The sequence below is a fragment of the Syzygium oleosum genome, unplaced genomic scaffold (assembly GCF_021117445.2).
Source record: "Syzygium oleosum isolate NSW1041296 unplaced genomic scaffold, Sole_v2.1 Sole_v2.32, whole genome shotgun sequence".
Classification (NCBI taxonomy): Eukaryota; Viridiplantae; Streptophyta; class Magnoliopsida; order Myrtales; family Myrtaceae; genus Syzygium; species Syzygium oleosum.
In genome coordinates, this window is record NW_026607516.1 from 2,855,905 (window position 1) to 2,875,242 (window position 19,338).

General features: G+C 41.7%; 2 protein-coding genes across 3 annotated transcripts; one reads left to right on the forward strand and one right to left on the reverse strand.

The window, feature by feature from the left end:
• Window positions 1–675: 675 nt before the first annotated feature.
• LOC115687030 (uncharacterized) lies at window positions 676–3,126 on the reverse strand. Its single transcript, XM_030612499.2, has 5 exons — window positions 2,698–3,126; window positions 1,461–1,615; window positions 1,234–1,300; window positions 1,093–1,144; window positions 676–1,008 (listed from the first exon to the last, which is right to left on the reverse strand). Exons 1-5 carry the CDS (start codon window positions 3,050–3,052, stop codon window positions 915–917), a joined length of 723 nt encoding a protein of 240 aa, XP_030468359.2. The 5' UTR covers window positions 3,053–3,126; the 3' UTR covers window positions 676–914.
• A 5,866-nt stretch (window positions 3,127–8,992) lies between these two features.
• Window positions 8,993–17,837, forward strand: LOC115686983 (uncharacterized). 2 transcript variants are annotated; one of them, XM_030612429.2, is made up of 10 exons: window positions 8,993–9,979; window positions 10,079–10,177; window positions 10,320–10,522; window positions 11,576–11,769; window positions 11,932–12,040; window positions 12,275–12,564; window positions 14,028–14,438; window positions 15,103–15,184; window positions 15,281–16,846; window positions 17,545–17,837. In XM_030612429.2, exons 1-10 carry the CDS (start codon window positions 9,915–9,917, stop codon window positions 17,712–17,714), a joined length of 3,189 nt encoding a protein of 1,062 aa, XP_030468289.1. In that variant the 5' UTR covers window positions 8,993–9,914; the 3' UTR covers window positions 17,715–17,837. The 2 variants fall into 2 exon arrangements, with proteins under 2 accessions (XP_030468289.1, XP_056160425.1); XM_056304450.1 differs by lacking the exon at window positions 14,028–14,438.
• Window positions 17,838–19,338: the final 1,501 nt, after the last annotated feature.

Here is a 19,338-nt window from a genome sequence, read left to right on the forward strand (position 1 = left end):
CCCCGAGGAGTAGATAAGTAGGTAGGGGGACGAACCATTCAATTGGGGCGGACAATTGGATGGCCAAAGGCTTTTCCTCGGTAGCTGAAACTTATGTTTCAAGTGACGAATTATATTTAATGTGGTGGGGATTGATAAGAGGTACAAGAGATGCGCCCTAGCACGAAATCGAAGAGGTATTAGTGACTTGTACCAAGTTCCAACCATAGTAGAGTTGCCGCATGCCTTTGTTGCGAGTGTGTCTGGCCAAGATGCGAATCCATTCGAATACACTGCACCCCTCAAGACTTCCCATTTCCGACGTTTCGGACGGGTAAATAGCCAGAGATCGAAAGAATAAGATCGGCCATCACGGGTTGAGATCCACAAGATACAATGAGTGAAGGGAACTGTCTTATTTGGTACATTCGAATCAACATGAGGATAGTTGCTTTCTTGAAGATACCAACCTCCAGAACGGTTGAGAAATCTCAGTCACATGCGCATGCATGGAAGCCTACAAAAGGCCAGAATTTGAGAACTTGACTTCTTTGAGAATAGTTTTTGCATGGCAATTGCAGGTTTAAACCACTGCACTCCTACAAACTACAGAATACTAGTTTACATCATTCTACACAAGTATAATGGGAGCAATATGCATTGTGAGGGAAGAGATCAAATCCTGAAAACAATCTATGGGCCTAACAAGCTCATAACATTACGACAACCGAATCAAATTGAAGAAGTTTTTGATTGTATATACTATATACAGCCACTCAATAATCTTAAGGATTTGAAAAATCCAAGTTTTGTGACAATGAGAGATCAATTTGCATAGCCTGATCTCCTTCATTCTGCCAACTTTTTCCCTTGCTACAGTTTCTCAATTCCATTATATAGCTTCTTATACCAAAGTGAATCTGAAATCAATTCCTTCACCCGCCCGATTTCTTTTCCCATGCCCACCGGCTAGGCTTTATAATTTGCTTCAATAGCACCATTTTGGGAACCTTCCAATGCTCCACATGTCTGATAAAAGTTGCATGTTAAGAAGTTGGTAAAAACAGGAAGCGGGTCCAATGAAAAAGAGTAATTCTCCCCATAAAATGTTACCTGCATACTTTTCCAGACTGCGCATCGTAAAAGTATTCTGTGTATCCAGTTGCTGCAATATAATACATTCACAAGAGTATCAAAAAAACTGAATGCAGGTAGCAAATATTTCATTCCTGCAAAACATGAATCAGTATGTACCGGAGAGAATGGGCCTCCAAGGGAAGGACAAGATGCAACTAAAGCGCCAGTGTCCAACTCCCTTGTCCTGGGATCACCAAATGCAAACAAAGTTATCATTCGAACTTCTAGAAAGGACGAAGAACAAGATGCTTTCGATGATGTAAGCTCAGAAATTTTAGGAATCACTATAATCAGGAAGACATGGCTGGTAGCTGAAGGGTGATTAATCATGTCAGAAAGCTGACCTCGAAATCTTCCCACTTCATGAGCTTCATATTTGATTTCTCAATAAGTGAACCAAAATTGGTACAATTCCTTTTGAAGCGACGAAGCCCTCTAAAGGAACCGGCTGGGTCAGCAAATTCACAATCCTCTTCATAAACATGGAGTGTGAGGTTTCCTAATCAATGCAGAAGGCATGTAAGCACGACCAAAGAATCTTAAATTATGCAGAAATAGAATGTAAAAAAGATTGTTTGAGAATTTGAATTTAAAGACAATAAATCCACCAGGAACACTGGAATTCGAAACAAGCCGCTATACCATTCTGAATCCTACTTTTCTCATGTGATCGACACGTCACCTGTTTCCCGCATTACAATCAGGTTTAACAAGCGTAGTCGTATCACTGATATAAGTACGTCCGCTATTCTGTACGCATGACATCTCTGCAACTATATCGGACACGAGCAGCTGCACATGTCTAGGGCTGAACTGATAGAAATTCTTATTATCTTTCCTGTTACCAGGGCTTCAGTGGGTAATATCCATTCAGTTGCGCTTCAAAACTGAAGATTAGGTAACGAGGGGTCTTGTGAAAATTCGCACTCGTGGCTATAAAGCATGCAGCGAGATTAAACACCAGTAATAGAGGACTATCTCAGTCTTCTGGAAATCAACTCGCGAAAGAAAATAGCAAGAAAATCATTAGAGTCGACGAAAACATAGAAGAAAAACAAACCCTCCATCACATTTCCTGCTAGTTCTAACAGAATGGAAAGAGAAGCATAAATTCACACACCCAATGTGTCTAAAGCACACATCAGCGAGGTTCATAAGCGTGCGCAGTGTCCAAAGGGTGAACCCAGTTCTCCGATCACCAAATTATAGACTTAGAAGTTAGACCTAAGCTGGTTTTACAACTACTTCTTCCTTCAGAGGCATTAGGATATGTGCATTGCCACTGGAAGTTTGCCAAGAAGAACAAACAAATCGCAGATATTTTCTTTGCCAATTCCATATCCTGAGACCACTCAAGCCTACAAGCCCACTTCAGTCGTTGCCAAATAGCAGGGCGGACACTCAATTTAACATGCGAATCGAGACAATCGCCGTCGATTCGTGTCGTTCTAAAGAAATGCTCAAGTGACTACTTGTGGGCACGATTCATCGCAAGCAAAATTCGGTAGACCTTTGCTATCGTTCTGAATGTGAACAATATGGCCAAACCATCTATGAAGAGGCAGTAGAAGAATGACGCACCCGTGACGAAGTAGGACCTCCGGTAGTCCTCCTTGATGGTCTCAACCACCACGCCCCGATCAAAAGCTCCCGATCCATCCCCGGCGAGCACGAAGTCCCTCGCCGGAGCTTCGGCGCTCGCCGGCGACCGGAAGAACGAGGCGGCGATGCCGAGGAGCTCGGAGCCGTACCAGGCCGCCTTGAGCAGCGCGTTCTCGGGCTCGGGCTTCGCTTCGGCGGACGAGTTGCGGGCCGGGTTCTCTCCGAAGCAGCGCAGCCTGTCGATCTTGGGGTGGTTCGCCGGGGCCGGAGAGGCAAGTTTATGGCGGGAGTTGGGGTGGGGAGTGCTGGGAGCGAAAGACAGAATCGCTGCCATTGGAGAGGAAGACAGAGCGAGATTTTTTCCCGCGGTTTCTCCAAAACCGCAAATGAGGTATCACCGAACGGTAGCCACAAAAAATGGGTGCTGTCCCGGATCATTGGCCCACTTGGCTAAAGTCTCGTTACCAGAACATTCAAGTCCACCTGTTGGGGTGAGCATTAGTCAGGGTTGAACCGGTAGCCGAACCGAACCGGCCATGGAAACCAGCCGGTTCCAAGTTCCCGTGGTTACTAATTCCAAAAGAGTGGAACCGGTACTATACGGTTTGATTCCCGGTTCATAGGTAAGACTCGAATCGGAAACCGCGGGAACTAAATCGGAAACAGGGAACTGACGAAGTGGAATAAATATATATGGTAAAGTTTTTTAATAATTATTTCAGATTAATTAATATTAATTTTAATTTAAAACTATTATTAAGTTATTAACTATTCATGTGGTTAGACTTTGGAGCAATTTTTCATTGATGATTGAGGATTGAAGTTATGTAATTTAAGCTTATGTTACGTGTTTTGAACTTTTTATTATTTATTTTATATTACGTGTTTATTTTTTTGTGTATTGTTGTTATTGACAAATGGGTATTTTTGTTGTTGCGTTCACTAACAAAAACTAGAAGAAAAAATTATCAGAAGAAAAGGAAGTTGGCTGGTTCTTGGGTAAACCCTAGAACTGATTAACTGGATAAATTCTACATTCCAGATTTCAGGATATGAAAGATAGGTTTCAAATTTCAAAAACCGAGAAACCAGTTCCAATAGAGTAAATTTTAGGTCCTAGGTGGAATCTAAATTGACTCTGGAATAGGGGTGAGCACGGGTCTAGGGTAGAACCGGGAACCGGAGAACCGAATTGTGCTCTGATTTCCGGTTCTAGGGAGGGAGGCTTCGGTTCCCGATTCCATTTTTTTAGAAACCGTCCGTTCCGATTCCGGTTCTTGAACTGAAACCGGAACCAAAACTGGGAACCAGAATCGAGAACTGGGAATGGAACCGGGAACCGAAAACCCTAAATCTAAAATCCCTAATTTTCTTACTACTCCTCGCTTCTTACTTCTTAACTCTCAAATTCTCATCTCTGTCCGCATGCTTATTGCTTTGCTTAACTTGTCATGTAGACCATTTTCTAAGGTTTGTTTAGACTTTTGATTTATTGTGGTTTTGGAGTACCCACCATTCGCATGCTCATTGCTTTGCTTAACTTGTTATGTTTGGGTATTCATTGTCATGTATCTATACCAAGTTTTTGTTCTTTAGTGAGATCGATTGTTTTCATCATTTACTCTTTTAAAAAACATCTTAAACTTGATGGTTGCATAGTTAGAACCATAGTGATAATGGATGGTGGAATGAGAAAAGAAAAAGTTGTCGTTGCAGTTGCAGTTGGAAATAATTGATACGCAACACTTTAATTTAAAATTTAAAACTATTATTAAGTTATCAACTATGATTGTTGTTTCTTTTGATTTTAGGTGTTTAGAATTTGGAACAAATTTTCATGGATGTTTGAGGACCAAAAGCTCATCTTTCTTTCCTTTTTCATGCTTCCCATTTTGTTTGTGGTCCTAGATATGGATATTGTCTTGATCGACATGCTAATCCCGCGTGAATTTTGCGTATCAATTCATGCAATGACTTTATCATTTTAATTGTATTTATTTGAACCGTAATGTTAGGAAAACTAGTCTTTTGTATTCTTTTTGGTGAATGATAAGTTTGTTTGATATTGTTGCGTTCATTTTCGTTTTGTTTAACTAAAAATGAAACTCAAAAAAAAAAAAAGAACTTGTTGGACCTTGGAACCTGTGACAAGGTAGGTTCTAAGTTCCAAGTTTTGATGGTAGGTTCTAGGTTTCAAAAAATGAAAAACCTATATCCGAGGGTAAGTTCCGGATTCCAGGTGGAACCTGGAACCGCTCACCCTTACTCTAGAACAGCTCACCCCTAGTTATTGATCAATTGAGGACTTAAAAAACAAATTGATCACTTGATAATTAAGGTTTAAGAAAACTCCAATTAGATTTGGAGCTCGTAGTCCATGGAATTTAGATTGAAAATTCAATGTGGCACTCACATGGATTATTTGATCATCTGCCGCTGTCATTTTCGATGTATAATTTTTGTCAACGGTGATCTCGAGACTTGATTGTGGCTTTTTAAAATCTCAAGTCCTTAATTGACCAAAATAAAATATTAAGTCCCTTATTTGACTAAAGACCAAGGCTGTATTCGTTTGCGGAAAAATATTTTTCCGGAAAATATTTTTTGCGTTTTCCGGTGTTCGGGGGCGGAAAATGTTTTCCGTGGGAAAACATTTTCCTTCCCCACCCCCAAATCCTCAATTGTTTTGAGGAAAATGATTTCCTCTTTTCACAAAGAGGAAATCATTTTCCCCCAAATTGAAGGCAAAATTGCCCATGGGAGGGAAAATATTTTCCGTGGGAGAGGAAGTTGATCGCGGTCACCACCGTTGGCCGCCGGTCGGCCGGCTGCCGCCTCCGCCGCCGGTTGCCCGCCGCCGCCGCCCGCCGCGCCGGTCGCCGGCCATTACCGCCGCCCGCCGCCGCCGGTCGCCGGCCGTTGCCGCCGCCCGCCGCCGCGGTCGCCGGCCGTTGCCGCCGCCCGCCGCCGCCGGTCGCCGGCTACATGCCGCCGACCGCCGCCGCCGGTCGCCGGCTACATGCCGCCGCCCGCCGCCGCCGGTCGCCGGCCGTTGCCGCCGCCGCCGCCGCCGGTCGCCGGCTACATGCCGCCGTCGGTCGCCGGCCGTCGCCGCGGTCACGGTGAAAAATATTTTCGAAACTTTTTCATATTGGTCGCGAACACCGGAAAATTATGTTCCGGGAAAACATTTTCCGGGAAAATGACTTTCGGAAAAATATTTTCTAAAAGGAGAATATTTTCCGTAAACGACAAAGACCAAGACTCTAATTTTTTTTTTGGCGCTCATCTCTTATTTGCAACTTATTCCCAAGTTTTATTCAAAATGTTTGTGTCTTAGGCCTCTAGTTCTTCAGGGCAATAGGACGAACAATGTTTGTCAAATCATAAGCTACATCAAGATCTATCTTATACGAACTTATACATATAAGAATGATTTTCTTCTAATGTACAAAAGCTTAGGATGCAGGATGGGGCGGGGTTGACTCGATTTATTGGGATAGTAGGTCACATTGGCATCCCTAGCCTCATGAAGGCAATGCAACTTTTATCAGAGCCACCATAACCACATCGACGCTGCAGCTATGTAGTTGTAACGAGATGGAAGGCTATCGGAGTAGGGTGTGATTGGTCGATGTCTTAAAAGCAAGGAAACTTGATGTTGTGTAGAAAAAGAGAGCATAGACAATTTGTGAGCATGGAAATTCTTATCACGTTTAGGATTTATTCGAAGTGACTTTTTGCTTTTCTCAAATTTTGTAATGCCCATATTTTGAGTTGTCTAGTCATCAAAACCTAAAAATTTTTCGAATAACATTTCTCATTCACATGTTTCTTGCAAGCTCAGTTTGATTTTTTGACATTATTGGTTATATTTTGTTGGTCAGATGATTATTAATGTTCCTAATTGGATTAGCTATGCCCGCCCACGATCCATCCAATTATAGCAGTTTCTCTCTAAATTATAGCAAGTTTTTGAATTCTCGAGCACGACCCGGCAACTCCCAAGAAACACAGTTTTAAAAAGCCTACTAGCCAGGTGTGATGCTGTTTGCAACCCATATTTTCTAGTGTTATTGCCATTAAGGACGTCATTACAACTACCAGTCATTTTCACTTAGGCTGCGTTTGGTCGACCGGATAAAAGCTAGGATAGGATATGTTTTATACTATCCTGCGTTTGGTGGTGGTCCAGGATAGGATAAGGTCGGATATAGACCGGATAAAAAAATCCGGGGGGGGGGGGGGAGGATGGGATAGACCCATATAGGATTTCTAATGCCTATTTTTCCAGAAATCCTACGCTCCACTTGCCGTCATCTTCATCCCTACACCTTGTGCGCTTTCACCAAAAAAATTTCTCGGCTTTTTTTCCTTCATTGACTCCTCCGGACCCGTGAATAGCAAAAAAAAAAAATTATCATATCCGACTTTAAATCCGTAGTCCACCAAACAGTGGACAAGATATGAAGAAATCTCAGGATTTCTTATCCTATCCTATCCAGTCCTATCCTGTTTAGAAATCCGGACGACTAAACGCAGCCTTAGATGATAACTTACACATTTCATTATGTCTATGAACCTTTCTAGCTAAAAATAGAAACAGATAGTGAGACTATTTCGTAGATTTCAAAATTAGGTAAGCCTTTTGCGAGGTTTCGATCGGAGCCCGTTAGATCATTTTCAAACGAAATGCAAACCTAGGAAATGCCCATATTTATAATGAGATGCCGACTTATAAGAAACCGCGTATTTACGATAATCTTTTAGTTATACTTGACGCACCGCTTACGATGTGTCGATCCAAAATAACAACAATTTGTCTGCCGTGATTAACTTTGATGGCCAGTTCACATCCTCGTAGACATTGAGTAGTTTTCTACCCTTCTTAATTTATGGAAAATACTTAGACGTTCGTAAGGATGCCATGCATTGACAATTCGATCGTCTTATAATGATGCCATGCATGGACAAAAAAAATTATGCGAGGATCAAATTACAAAAGTAGTTGAATTGCAAGATGATAAAGATGTTTTCCCGACCCTATGTCATGAAATAGATGCCGCAGAGTTTAATACTGGAGAAGCACGGCCGTCTCATAATGAGGCGTGCATGATTTGCCCTTTACAACGTGATAATGATACGAGGAGAAGTAAATCGCTTAAAAAACGATACTTTCCAAAGTTTGATTAATTTGAAATTGCTGTGCTTTTGCATGAGCACTGTCGCTTGATTAGGAGCAATCGAGTCAAGCTACTCGTGCATAGCTTTGCCTTGAATCGATGATTACTCGAGATCGACTTGTCTTATTTCAAGTCTAGCTCGAGCTCACCAAGTTTCAGTTTGACTAGCTCGCAAGTCTAACGAGGCTTCAATTAATTTCTTTTTAAATTTATTAGTTAAATCGACCGATGCATCCTCTAAATTACATATTATACTCATATTATTCGAGTTTTTCTTAAGATTGAGGTCAAGTTAGTCAATAAATTAATTTGTAGTCGAGTCAAGACAATTTGAGTTCGAGCTTGAGTTGAGTTTCAAACACCGAATAGTTAAGTCAAGCTTGTATGACCAAAAAAAAAAAAGTAAAGCTCGAATTTAGCATTGCATCGGCTCAATAATAATCCTAACATAATTATAAAAAGGAAAAATGGTCTCTAAACTTTGGTCCGATATGCAATGTGATCCATGAACTTTCAATTTGTTCAATATAGCTCATGAACTTTATCACAATGTGCAATGTAGTTCCTGAACTTTTAATTTATTCAATGTGGTCCCTTGTTTAAATGAGTCCCTACACTTATGAAAATGCTTTTATGTTGTTCCTGAACTTAATTGAATGGAAGGATAACATTAATTATTTTTATATAGTTCAGTGACTAAATTGAACATGCATAAATTCAGGGATCATATTATACATTGAGATAAAATTTAGGAACTATATTGAACAAATTAAAAATTTAAGGATTACATTGAAAATTGGATCAAAGCTTATGGACCGTGGATTATAAAAATACTTTCTTCTTGAGTAGCCATGGGAAAGAAACTAATTTAGATGTTCATTTTGGCCAACAAATTCAGAGAGTCAGAAATTCGCTCCTCCCCCACGCGCCTCACAACGAGAAGCGAACAACGTCCAAAATTTCTCTTTTATCTCTCGAATCGTGCCCCTGCGTTACACGCGCGCCGTAGCGCGCGTGCGAATATCTCCTCCCCCCCACCAATTTTTATAAATTATCATTTTCAACAATTACAGTAGAGAGAGAGAGAGAGAGAGAGAGGGGAGGAGGAGAGAGAGTCGGAGAGGCCCATCGCCAGTTTCTCTCTCTAATTTTTCGTCTGTTATCTCTCTAAAAACTCCTCTGTCCAGCTCTCTCTCTCTCTCTCTCTCTCTCTCTCGTCGATCAATTCGTTTCAGAGGTGGTGGAATCACGCAGAGATCAACACCACCTGCAAATTCCAATCCGGATTTCAGCTTCCGCGGTCCCGCTCGAGCTCCCTCCCTCCCTCTCCCTCTCCCTCTCCCTCTCGCCTCCTCCTCCGGCTTGGATCCGAGAGTAGCCACGGCAACGATGAAACCCTAGCTCTCCTCTCCCTTCGCAGCTTCGAGATCGGCGCGCAAAACCCTAGAAAAATACTCCCCGTTGGCTTTCCTCGGTCGGGGAGCTGGCATGCCAAGTCCGTGCGGGAAATTCAGATCACGGGGCGGTTGATTTTTGTCCTCTCCTGGAGCACGATTTGAGTTCCCAATGGAAAGCGTAGCTAATTCGTGAACGCGCACGGTTCGGCGGCATTCGTTTCTGGAAAGTTATTGAGATTTGCGGGGAGCTTTCTGGGAGATGGATTTGTGAGGAATTGAGGTGGAGCTATCAGCTCGCGCGTGGTGATTCGTATTTTGCTGGCATACGCCCTTTACGGGCAGTGGATGAGCGACTTGGTTGCTCGCCCCGTTACTTGATATAGCGCCATTTCTACTTGGTCTGGCGAGTGGGGCTGGCTGGGTTCAAGCAGATGTGATGTTTGAAGCTCTATGAGTTTCGGGTTTATTAGGAAGAGTGTACCCGATTGTTCAAATTTACCTTTTTGATTGCTGCCTGGTTATTGACATTGAACTGTGAGAGCTTCGGGTTTTTGGCCGCTAGTGCCTTTGCTGATCAGTCTTGTCGTGGAGGAGGACAATCGCTTGATTGTGCAAAATGAGCTCAGAGAATGGAGATCCATGCCTGTCGGGTCAGCCAATCGAGTCGACTAACGAAACAAAGTAGAGAACCCATCTCCAGTTTCAATTTTCAATGAATATTCTATTGCACTTTAGCGCATAACCCTCTGGAACGATAACAAATTTCCTCTGATGGTTCAGGATGACAAAGATATCGTATTCACGGGAATTTCTCTTGTCTCTGAGTGGATTGGATATTTGCAGGAATTTGCCTCGTGGATTTGACGAATCAATTCTTGCGTAAGATCCTCGTGTTTCATTTACATTTACAATGTGATATTGTAAAATGTAGAGTTTTAGCTGTTGGTATGCTATGTTTGGCTGCGAGCATGCTAGGGTTGACAATCTGCTGTTCTGATGTGCATCGGCTTTATTTGCTTAGTGAATTTGAGGATGCTTCCCAAGACCGGCAAAGAACCTCTGGCAGTTTTTTGCTGCAAGGTTATAGGCGAAATGAATATGGATCGTCCCCACCTACGAGAGGGGATGTAAGTAATTATTCTCGGGGAATTCATGGTAGGTGGGATAGTCGCTCTTCTGGATGGAGCGATAAAGACAGTGACTCACAGTCTGATTGGGATTCAGGTATATATTGAGATATTGCCAAGTCCATTTAGGCTCTCATTCAAAAAGCATCTCTTGTTGAACAAATTTTGTAGCATTTTGGGTGACTAATTGAATGCAAGTTTCAGTCAATTTTACAAGTCTTTGTTTGTTAAGGTGCTTTCATACATTTTGATAAGTATAAACATGAATTTGGTTTCTCTTCTGTGCATACTTAATTAACAAGTGCTAATGGCATTTGGGCACATTGTTGCCTAGATTGCATTGCAGTTGAGGTATTCCCCGGTCCATTTCACTTCTTATTCACAAAGCACATCTCTTCGTGCAGCTTTTATTATTAATTTACGAGTGTTTGTCCCATTCGTAGCTTGTAAGCCATAATATCTGTGCACATATAGTAGTATGCACAGTACTTTCTTGATTAATCATCTGGCTATTCTTGCGTGGAAATGCACAGTTCTTTCTTGATTATCGTCTGAGTAATTAACCAATCATGGGGAACTTCTTTATACTTCACTACCAAGTAATTTGTTCTTCCAGAGACAGATTGCTCAACATGTATTTACAAAGAACTTTAGGATACTTCAGGATCCCTACGCATGAGAATATAATAAATTCTATGGTTTAGATGCATCTGGAATTGAAACAATCGGCAGAATAGTTATTTTCATCCTTTCATGTTGATCAAGTCTTCTGTCCTTATGCTTGATGAGATGTCAATTGACACCTCTGTGCAGCGATGGCTCTTGAAAGTATCATCTGATTAATTCTTCCTCTCATCTTTTGTTCTGCTTCTTGTACTGCAAGTGGATACTCAATTTAGTCATACAAATTGTGCCTAATCATGTCAGCTCTCCTATATTGTACTCCTAGTCCAAAAGTTTTAGAATGTTTTGACCATTACATGCCAAGGCAAACTCCGATCACCCTGACTAATTCACTCAGAATTTCTTGATATGTTGTGGCTTTTTGCAATCTTTGATCTCTCGTTAAGTGTTGTTATGGTGCTGCCAGAGGATGAGAATCTTCATGGATTAGTTTATCTGTAATTGAATTCCTGCCCATGGAATGCAGATACAGGAAAGCGTTATGCCAATCCATCACGACGGGGTTGGCAAGCCCCTGAGCATGATGGACTTCTTGGCAGTGGCGGTTTTCCACGACCGTCAGGGTACACTCCTGGGGTGTCAGCTGCAAAGTTTCGACCTAATGATCAGTACCAGCTTAATAGGACTACAGAGCCATATCACCCTCCTCGTCCTTATAAGGTTTCTCGCTGCTACCTGAGAATTGTTGCAATTTTGATCTATGCCTGTAGGATTTGGCAAATAACTTGATTTACATTTATTGGTGCTCATGTGTTATTTAGTGAAATTCCCAGTTAAGTTTTGTTTGTTATTTTCATCCGAAATGACATCCTTCTTTTTCAGGCGTTACCACACTCACGTAGAGAAACTAATGACTCATTTAATAACGAAACATTTGGGTCGTCTGATTGTACAAGTGAGGACAGAGCTGAAGAGGAAAGGAAAAGAAGAGGTTCCATCTCTCTCTCTCTCTCTCTCTCTCTCACACACACACACACACACACACACACACACACACACACGAAGACATGCATACACATGAGACTATGCATGGACATTCAAGCACTTGGTGGCGGCTGTAGAATGATACTTCTTTGTCCTGTGTTCACTGTTTTAGTACTGTAAGCAGCTAAAAGCTCAGGTTTCTCTTATCACACTTGTAATTTTTTTGCTGGATTTCTTTCAGCGTCATTTGAGTTAATGAGGAAAGAGCACCATAAAGCATTCCAAGAACGGCAGAAAAATACTTCAGAGAAGCATAAAGACCCCTTTGATATCTCTACACTTATGGATGACTCTACAGATCAGAATAAACAACTGAACTCAAGTAATGAATTTAATGAGCTCAAAGAACCAAAAGTATCCACCATTGAATCTGCAAAACTATCTTTAGGATCACAAATTGCTGGACCCCGACCACTTGTGCCTCCTGGATTTGCAACAACAGTCCAGGATAGGAAGTCACATTCAGCAGAGGTACTTTACCTTACACATATGCGTTAACTTGTTTTAGATGATTTTGTCTAACTGCTCTATATCTTGGTTGCTAGTTGTATGGCAACTTCTTGAGGCTTCTCTTATTACTATGTGGACTAGCTTGTTGTTCCTATCATATCGATTTAAGTGATGTGAACTTTTTTTCAATTGTGTGGCATATTCTGTTCATGGCATTTGCAGCATCCTCTTTTTATTTGGAGGTAGGTATTTGGAAATGAACTGAGAAGATGTACAAATTTGGAGGTAGGTATAGTAGGATGATTACTTGCATAAGTCTAATTCATCAAAACAAATTACAGAACCACTGTCATCCTGTCATCCAAAGCAGGAGATATTTGACATGAAGAGGTGAAATAAGATTTTCAACTTGCTCGTTTAGAACAATCACAAGTTTCCCTTTAGTTTCATATCATTCTTTTTGGGTAGCAAAACTTTGCTTGATTTACTTTTCACAGAAAATGAGATTAAGTTCTTCCCTAATCGAGACAATGCAGGTTAACTCAATAAGATTTTCAACTTGCTCGTTTAGAACAATCACATGTTTCCCTTTAATTCCATATCATTCTTTTTGGGTAGCAAAACTTTGCTTGATTTACTTTTCACGGAAAATGAGATTAAGTTCTTCCCTAATCGAGACAATGCAGGTTAACTCCTGAACAAAGTTCTAGAAGCGAAAAATCTTTGGTAATTACCGAGACTTCATTATCTTGGTGTTATCTTTTGGCAGAGCGTCCAATCCAAAAGCTTAAATTATTAAGTAGAATAAGACTACGTGTATATTAGGCACATTATAACCATGTAATTAAGCAATGTGAGATTATACTTAATGCTTTCCCTCGCGTGTAAGTCAGTTTTTTACATGGTGGCACGACTCAAACTCGATATCATGTAATGGGCACGGCTCTTATTTTGTATGAGCCAGTTGTGAACCCATCACAAGCAATGAATTTTTGAGGAGAGTGCCAGGATCTGAACTATTGACTTGTGCTATGATATTTTAGAATGTCCAACCCAAAAACTTAAGCTATCAGTTGAGGGAGAAACTACATGTATATAAGACACATTATAGATGTAGGGTTGTGTTAAAAACGCATTCCATGTTGATATTTTGTTTGATCTTCTTGCAGATTGTGGTTTAACCAAGCATTTTCTATACCGCGGTAGAATGGTGGTACCATTAGTTGTTTGGTTGCTTTTTTCTTTTTCTTTGTTTTAAGACTAAAGCTGAGATATGTGCAACTAGATAGTGTTCTCACTATGATATATGAATCATTTATGGTGCTCAACAATTGTTTATGGTTTTCATTTTCATTACAATCATGGACATCCTGCTAGCACACTAATCATAAATTGGCATAGAGTCATATAGTTATATCGTGACAAAGACTAATCGTTGTGTTCCATAACCACTGATAGAGTTCACTTCTCTTCTTTATAACTAGGTCAAGACTTTAGCACCTGATGGTAGCATTTTCCATGCGAGGGATAATATTGTGTTGAATGGCTTGTACGATGGTCAGAGGGATAAGGAAACAGCTGATCAAATAAGTCTGATTACAAGGCTGCATGTAACCCCTGAACTCCAAAGTTCAGAGATGGATAAGAGTGAAGTCATCACATCACCTGCTTTAGATATTTCTAATCAGACTCTTAAAGGGAAGAAACTGTTAGGAACTTGCAATCTTTCAGAAACTTCAGAATCTTCAGATATTGGGCAAAGCATAGACCTTGACTCTCAGGAGGCAGAGCGGAACAAAATGATGAGTCAATCAGATCATCCCACTACGATTCTGGAAAAACTTTTTGGTAGTGCTTTATCATTAGAAAGTGCCGTCTCATCTTCACATACTGAGGTAATAATCATCCGGTTATTGTGTTTCTGTTTTGTGCCTTTGCTGGAGTGTAGTTGTGTAGATTGCATACTTAGAGCCTGATAACAAATTAAACCATGAGGCAGTTCTAATAGGTTCAGTTAAATATTCTGTCATCTAAAGCATTCGTCTCATGTCAAAATAATGTTTGAACCATGAACCACAGGATCTTTGTAGAACAGAAATAAAACAACATGTTCTATCACTAAGAGGCAACTAGAGAGGGGTATACATGATGCTTGTGAGCAGGAGAAGTAATTCACATGCTGTTTAGCATTATAGTGAAGACTTTCTTCACTGTTGTTAACTGATAAAGTGCCATTGTTGGTTGACTTGTCAAATGGGAAAGTGTGATTGTGTGTTGTGCCATTCATGAAGGGAAGTTTGACAAGATCTTGTCAAATGGAAAATGTGATTGTGTCCAAGAAGAGTCTAACTAGATCTTTTTGGTGTTGTGCATCCCTAGAACTTTGTCAAAAACTTTCCTTGTAGGTCATCACATGTAATCCTTATTGTTAACTTGAAACTGAAATTTACTAGTAGATATTTGGTTGTCTAAAGTCCTTCTAGAACATTCTTATCTAACAGCAAAAAAGGAGAACTTTCTGCCTAATGACTTCACTGACATATTTTACTGCTTCTCTAGCAACAAGGCACTAAAGGTGATGACGTATGGAGCTCTCACAGTAGCCTCTCTTCCAAATTTGCTCATTTGTTTGGTGAAGAAGGTGAGGTTGCATGAGTATTCAGGCCTAATGCTGTTAAGTTGTTGCTTTGATTTCGAATATGTTATAAGCGTCGATGTTCTTCCAATTTTGCTGCAGAAAAGAAAACTGCGGACGATACCTTATCCGGAAGGCCCAAAGACTTGCTATCATTAATTGGTGTGGGTGATAAAGGTGAATCATCGGTTTCTGATGTGCAAACGCCGGAGCAACCATGGTCAAAGAGTCTCTTTTCAGGTTCTCAACCTAAAGATAAGCAGATGACGGAGGGCACTGCATCTGCTGCAGTTGGAAGTTGCGAGCAGTTCGCCAATCGCAAACCAGGGGGAGTTCCAGCTGTCCTTACATGTGAAGATCTTGAGAATACCATCTTGTCAGAGATTAGTGACAGTGGTTCAAACCTGCAGCAGCCTTTACAGGCTGAGGCAAAGGTTGAGCAGCCAAGAGCCAATGTTGATAGTCTTGCATCCCAGCACCTCCTTTCCTTGTTACACAAGGGAACGAACAACAACGATGTGGCACTGTTCCCCAGTTTTGATGTTAAATTTGCAGATCAGGTGGACACTATTGAAGGAGAAAGGACCAGCAATTTACCGGGCGACTCAAAAGAGACAACGAGTCATAGTCTTCCTAATCACGGGAACAGTTTGACTCTGGAAACTCTTTTTGGAACTGCTTTTATGAAGGAGCTGCAATCAATTGGAGCTCCAGTCTCTGCTCAAAGGAGTTCTACTGGGTCTGCCAGAGTCGAACTATTTGACCCTCATGGATCTTCCCATCCTGTAATTGGTGGAAGTATGCTAGCTTCTGTAGAAAGTGAAGCTATATCGAGCAGGAATATTCACGAAAGCAATGGGTTGACATCGGATAGAAGTCATCAATCTAATATGGATATTACAGAAGATCGTTTCTTGAAGTTTGATCATCTCCGAACTGAAGTAGATACTCTACAGCTACAACCTGAAGTGGGGCCCAAGCTTAGCAATTTTGGCGGGCCAGCTGAAATTCGGCTTCCTGAAGAGGATAGCCTGATAACTGTCAGTGATCCTCTGAATCTGCAGGGCTTAATGCCTGGTCGGCATCCCGATAAAGCTGAGTTGTCCTCCAGCAATGCACCATTTGATGTTGCTGAAAACTTTGCAGCACATGGCATCTTCAAGGAAGAAAAATATGCTAGAGAGCAAGTACCTTCGCATTTCCATCAAATTCCCTTCAGTAGGAGGGAGCCAGATATTCCGTTTCCAAATGTTCATGCTCAACAATCTTCTCCTCAGCTTCATCCCCACCGTTTGAACCATGTTGGGCCGATGTTTAATTCTCTAGATTCTCATACTGTTCATAGTAATACTCCAATGAAGATTGCAGATGGCATTCTCCATCATGATCAACCGCTAAATTACCAATTTCCTGCAAATATGGTCCGCCCTCAGATGCACCATCTGAGCAGCGGATTTCCTGGATTTGATCCTCCAAGTCATCATCCTATGTTGCAACAGATGCATCTGCCACCAAGTTTTCCTCCGCCACATCAATTACAGGGATTTCCTGGTGGACCACAGGTGAATCATCTGAACAACCAGGTCTCTGGACTTATTCAGGAACTTAACCCGCTTCAAGGTTTTCCTTTCGGTCAGCGGCAGCCAAATAGTGGACTACCACCGCCTGGTAAAGAAATAATCCCTTCTGTGATTTCATTTAATGCTCTTGCTGTGCCAAATTTAGTTTTATGGCATTTTATCCGGGACTTGTCAGGGTTTAAATAAGTTTTGGCAAAGCAGCTCGCTAATAACATAAATGCTTGATGTCTAAATGTGTCCTTTGGGCATTAATATAGGGTCATGTTAATGGGTGACCCTTTTTCATATGGAATACCTTGTTTTCCGAAGCATGGATAATAAATAAATAATGTGAGGATAGTTAGTGTACTGAAAATTGCAAAATTTCCTTTGTTTATTGCTTAATAAGTACACCGGACCCCATAATTATTTTGGAATCAGGTGCCCCACTCGCTGAGCGTTATTATTATACCACACTTTGCTTACAGTATTTGACTCTATAATCAACTATATTCGAATCCTGACACTTTAGATGTTGGTCCTTGTTCCTTTTGGCCAAGTTGATGCAAGTCTTGTTAAGTGTCGCGACTGTTGTGATTTAGATAAGTTAGTCTTGTTTTCTTTTATTTTGTAGACCTATCATTCAGATCAATAATCATCAGCTTTAGAATCCCTTTTTTTTTATATTTATAAGCTGCCACGAAGGCATTTTTTTTCCGTTGAAGTTAATGTTGGATCCAAAGTAAGGTCTTGCCGGTGTGTTGATGTTTGTTTCACTGACACCTCCTTTTGTTTTGAATTGTGCAGCTCCTGAAGCCGGCATTGGAAACAACCATCCAGAAGCATTTCAAAGGCTTCTTGATCTGGAGCGGCGGGCAAATGCAAAGCAGATGAACCCCTTTGCCGCCGCCGCTGCTGGCCATAGCCAGGGAATGTACGGCGGCCGTGATATAGATATGGGTTTTCGGTACAGATGAAGGTTTCGAGCGGCGATGTAGTGTGCATGCCAGTGTACTCAGCTGTCTCTCTCTCTCTCTCTCTCTCTCTCTAGCGTGAAGGACGGGTTTGATATGCATATTATAAAATGGACAGATTTCATACCCGGTTTGCCTTTCGGATTTCAGTTTTAAATAACGAAAACGGAAAAGAGCAAACGAACTGAAAAAAAAGGGGTTAGTTTTTGGTCTTGGAACCAAATCCATTAGGCTAAAACCTCTACCCTCGCTGCTGTCAAATGCTAAGTAAGACATTCCAAAGGCTGGGCAAAAGGGCATGACCACTGGGTCGCCTAACTTGTCGGCTTATGTGAAGAAAGGGATATGTTCATTATAAGTCTTAAAACTTGTCATTAAAGTGTAATTGAGTCTTAAAATTTGCAAAATGTGTAATCGAGTTTTAAAACTTGTCAAATTGGTTCAATCGAGTCCTAAAGTGAATACTGTTCAATTTGACTAACGGAAAATATAATAAAAAATTTAAAAAAAGGGGAGGAGGAGGAAAGGTCGGGAGGGAGGGCTTGCCCTCCCCGCTGTTGCTGCCCCACCATCGTCGAGAGGGGCCAGTGAGGGTGGGGGTCGCCGAGCCTTGGCCAGGGGCCGGCGACCCTTGTCGACGGTAGGTCTTCCCCCAGATCGGGCAAGGGTCGTCGGTCCTCGCCCAGATTTGGCTGAGGATCGCAGGAGAGATAAAATATTAAAATAAGTCATGTTAGCGCCACGTAAACATTTTCCGTTAGTAAGTTTGACGGTATTAACTTTATGACTCATTTGAACTAATTATATAAGTTTTAGGACTTGATTATACTTTTTGCAAGTTTTTATGTGTCAATTGTACTTGGGAAAATTTCAAATCAGTATCCAAAGTGAGGCCAAATTCTCAAAAAATGGTCCAAAGTGGACATAGTGTCAAATAAGGGCTTAAAGTGCCCAATCAGTCTCAAATAGGGGCCCGAAGTGCCCAATTAGTCTCAAACAAGGGTCTGGGTTTGCCGGCCGGTCAAATGCTCACCGGTCGGCGAGCACGTTACTGTTCCGGTGACCGGAAGAAGGATAGTTTCGTCTTTTTCTTTTTTTCTTTTTTTTGTTTTTTTATTTTCCTTTTCCTTTTCTGTTTTTTTTCTCTTTTCCCTCCCTCCGCTGGCCATAGCCGGGGCCGGCGGAGATTGCTGGCCTCAGGTGGAGGTCGCCCTCGCCTGACGCCGGCGAGGGTTGCTCTCGCTGGATCTGGCGAGGGTTGCTCTCGCTGGATCTGGCGAGGTCGCCCTCGCCCGCCCCCGGCAAGGGCAGCCTTCGCTCGACGCCGGCGAGGGCAGCCTCCGCCTGAGGCCGGCAACCTCCGCTGGCCTCGGCTATGGCCGGCGGAGGGAGGGAAAAGAGAAAAAAAAAACAGAAAAGGAAAAGGAAAAGGAAAAGGAAAAGAAAAAAACAGAAAAAGGAAAAAAAGAAAAAGACGAAACTATCCTTCTTCCGGTCGCCGGAACAGTAACGTGCTAGCCGGCCGGTGAGCATTTGACCGGCCGGCGAACCCAGACCCTATTTTGAGACTCATTGGGCACTTCAGGCCTCTATTTGAGACCGATTGAGCACTTCAGGCCCTTATTTG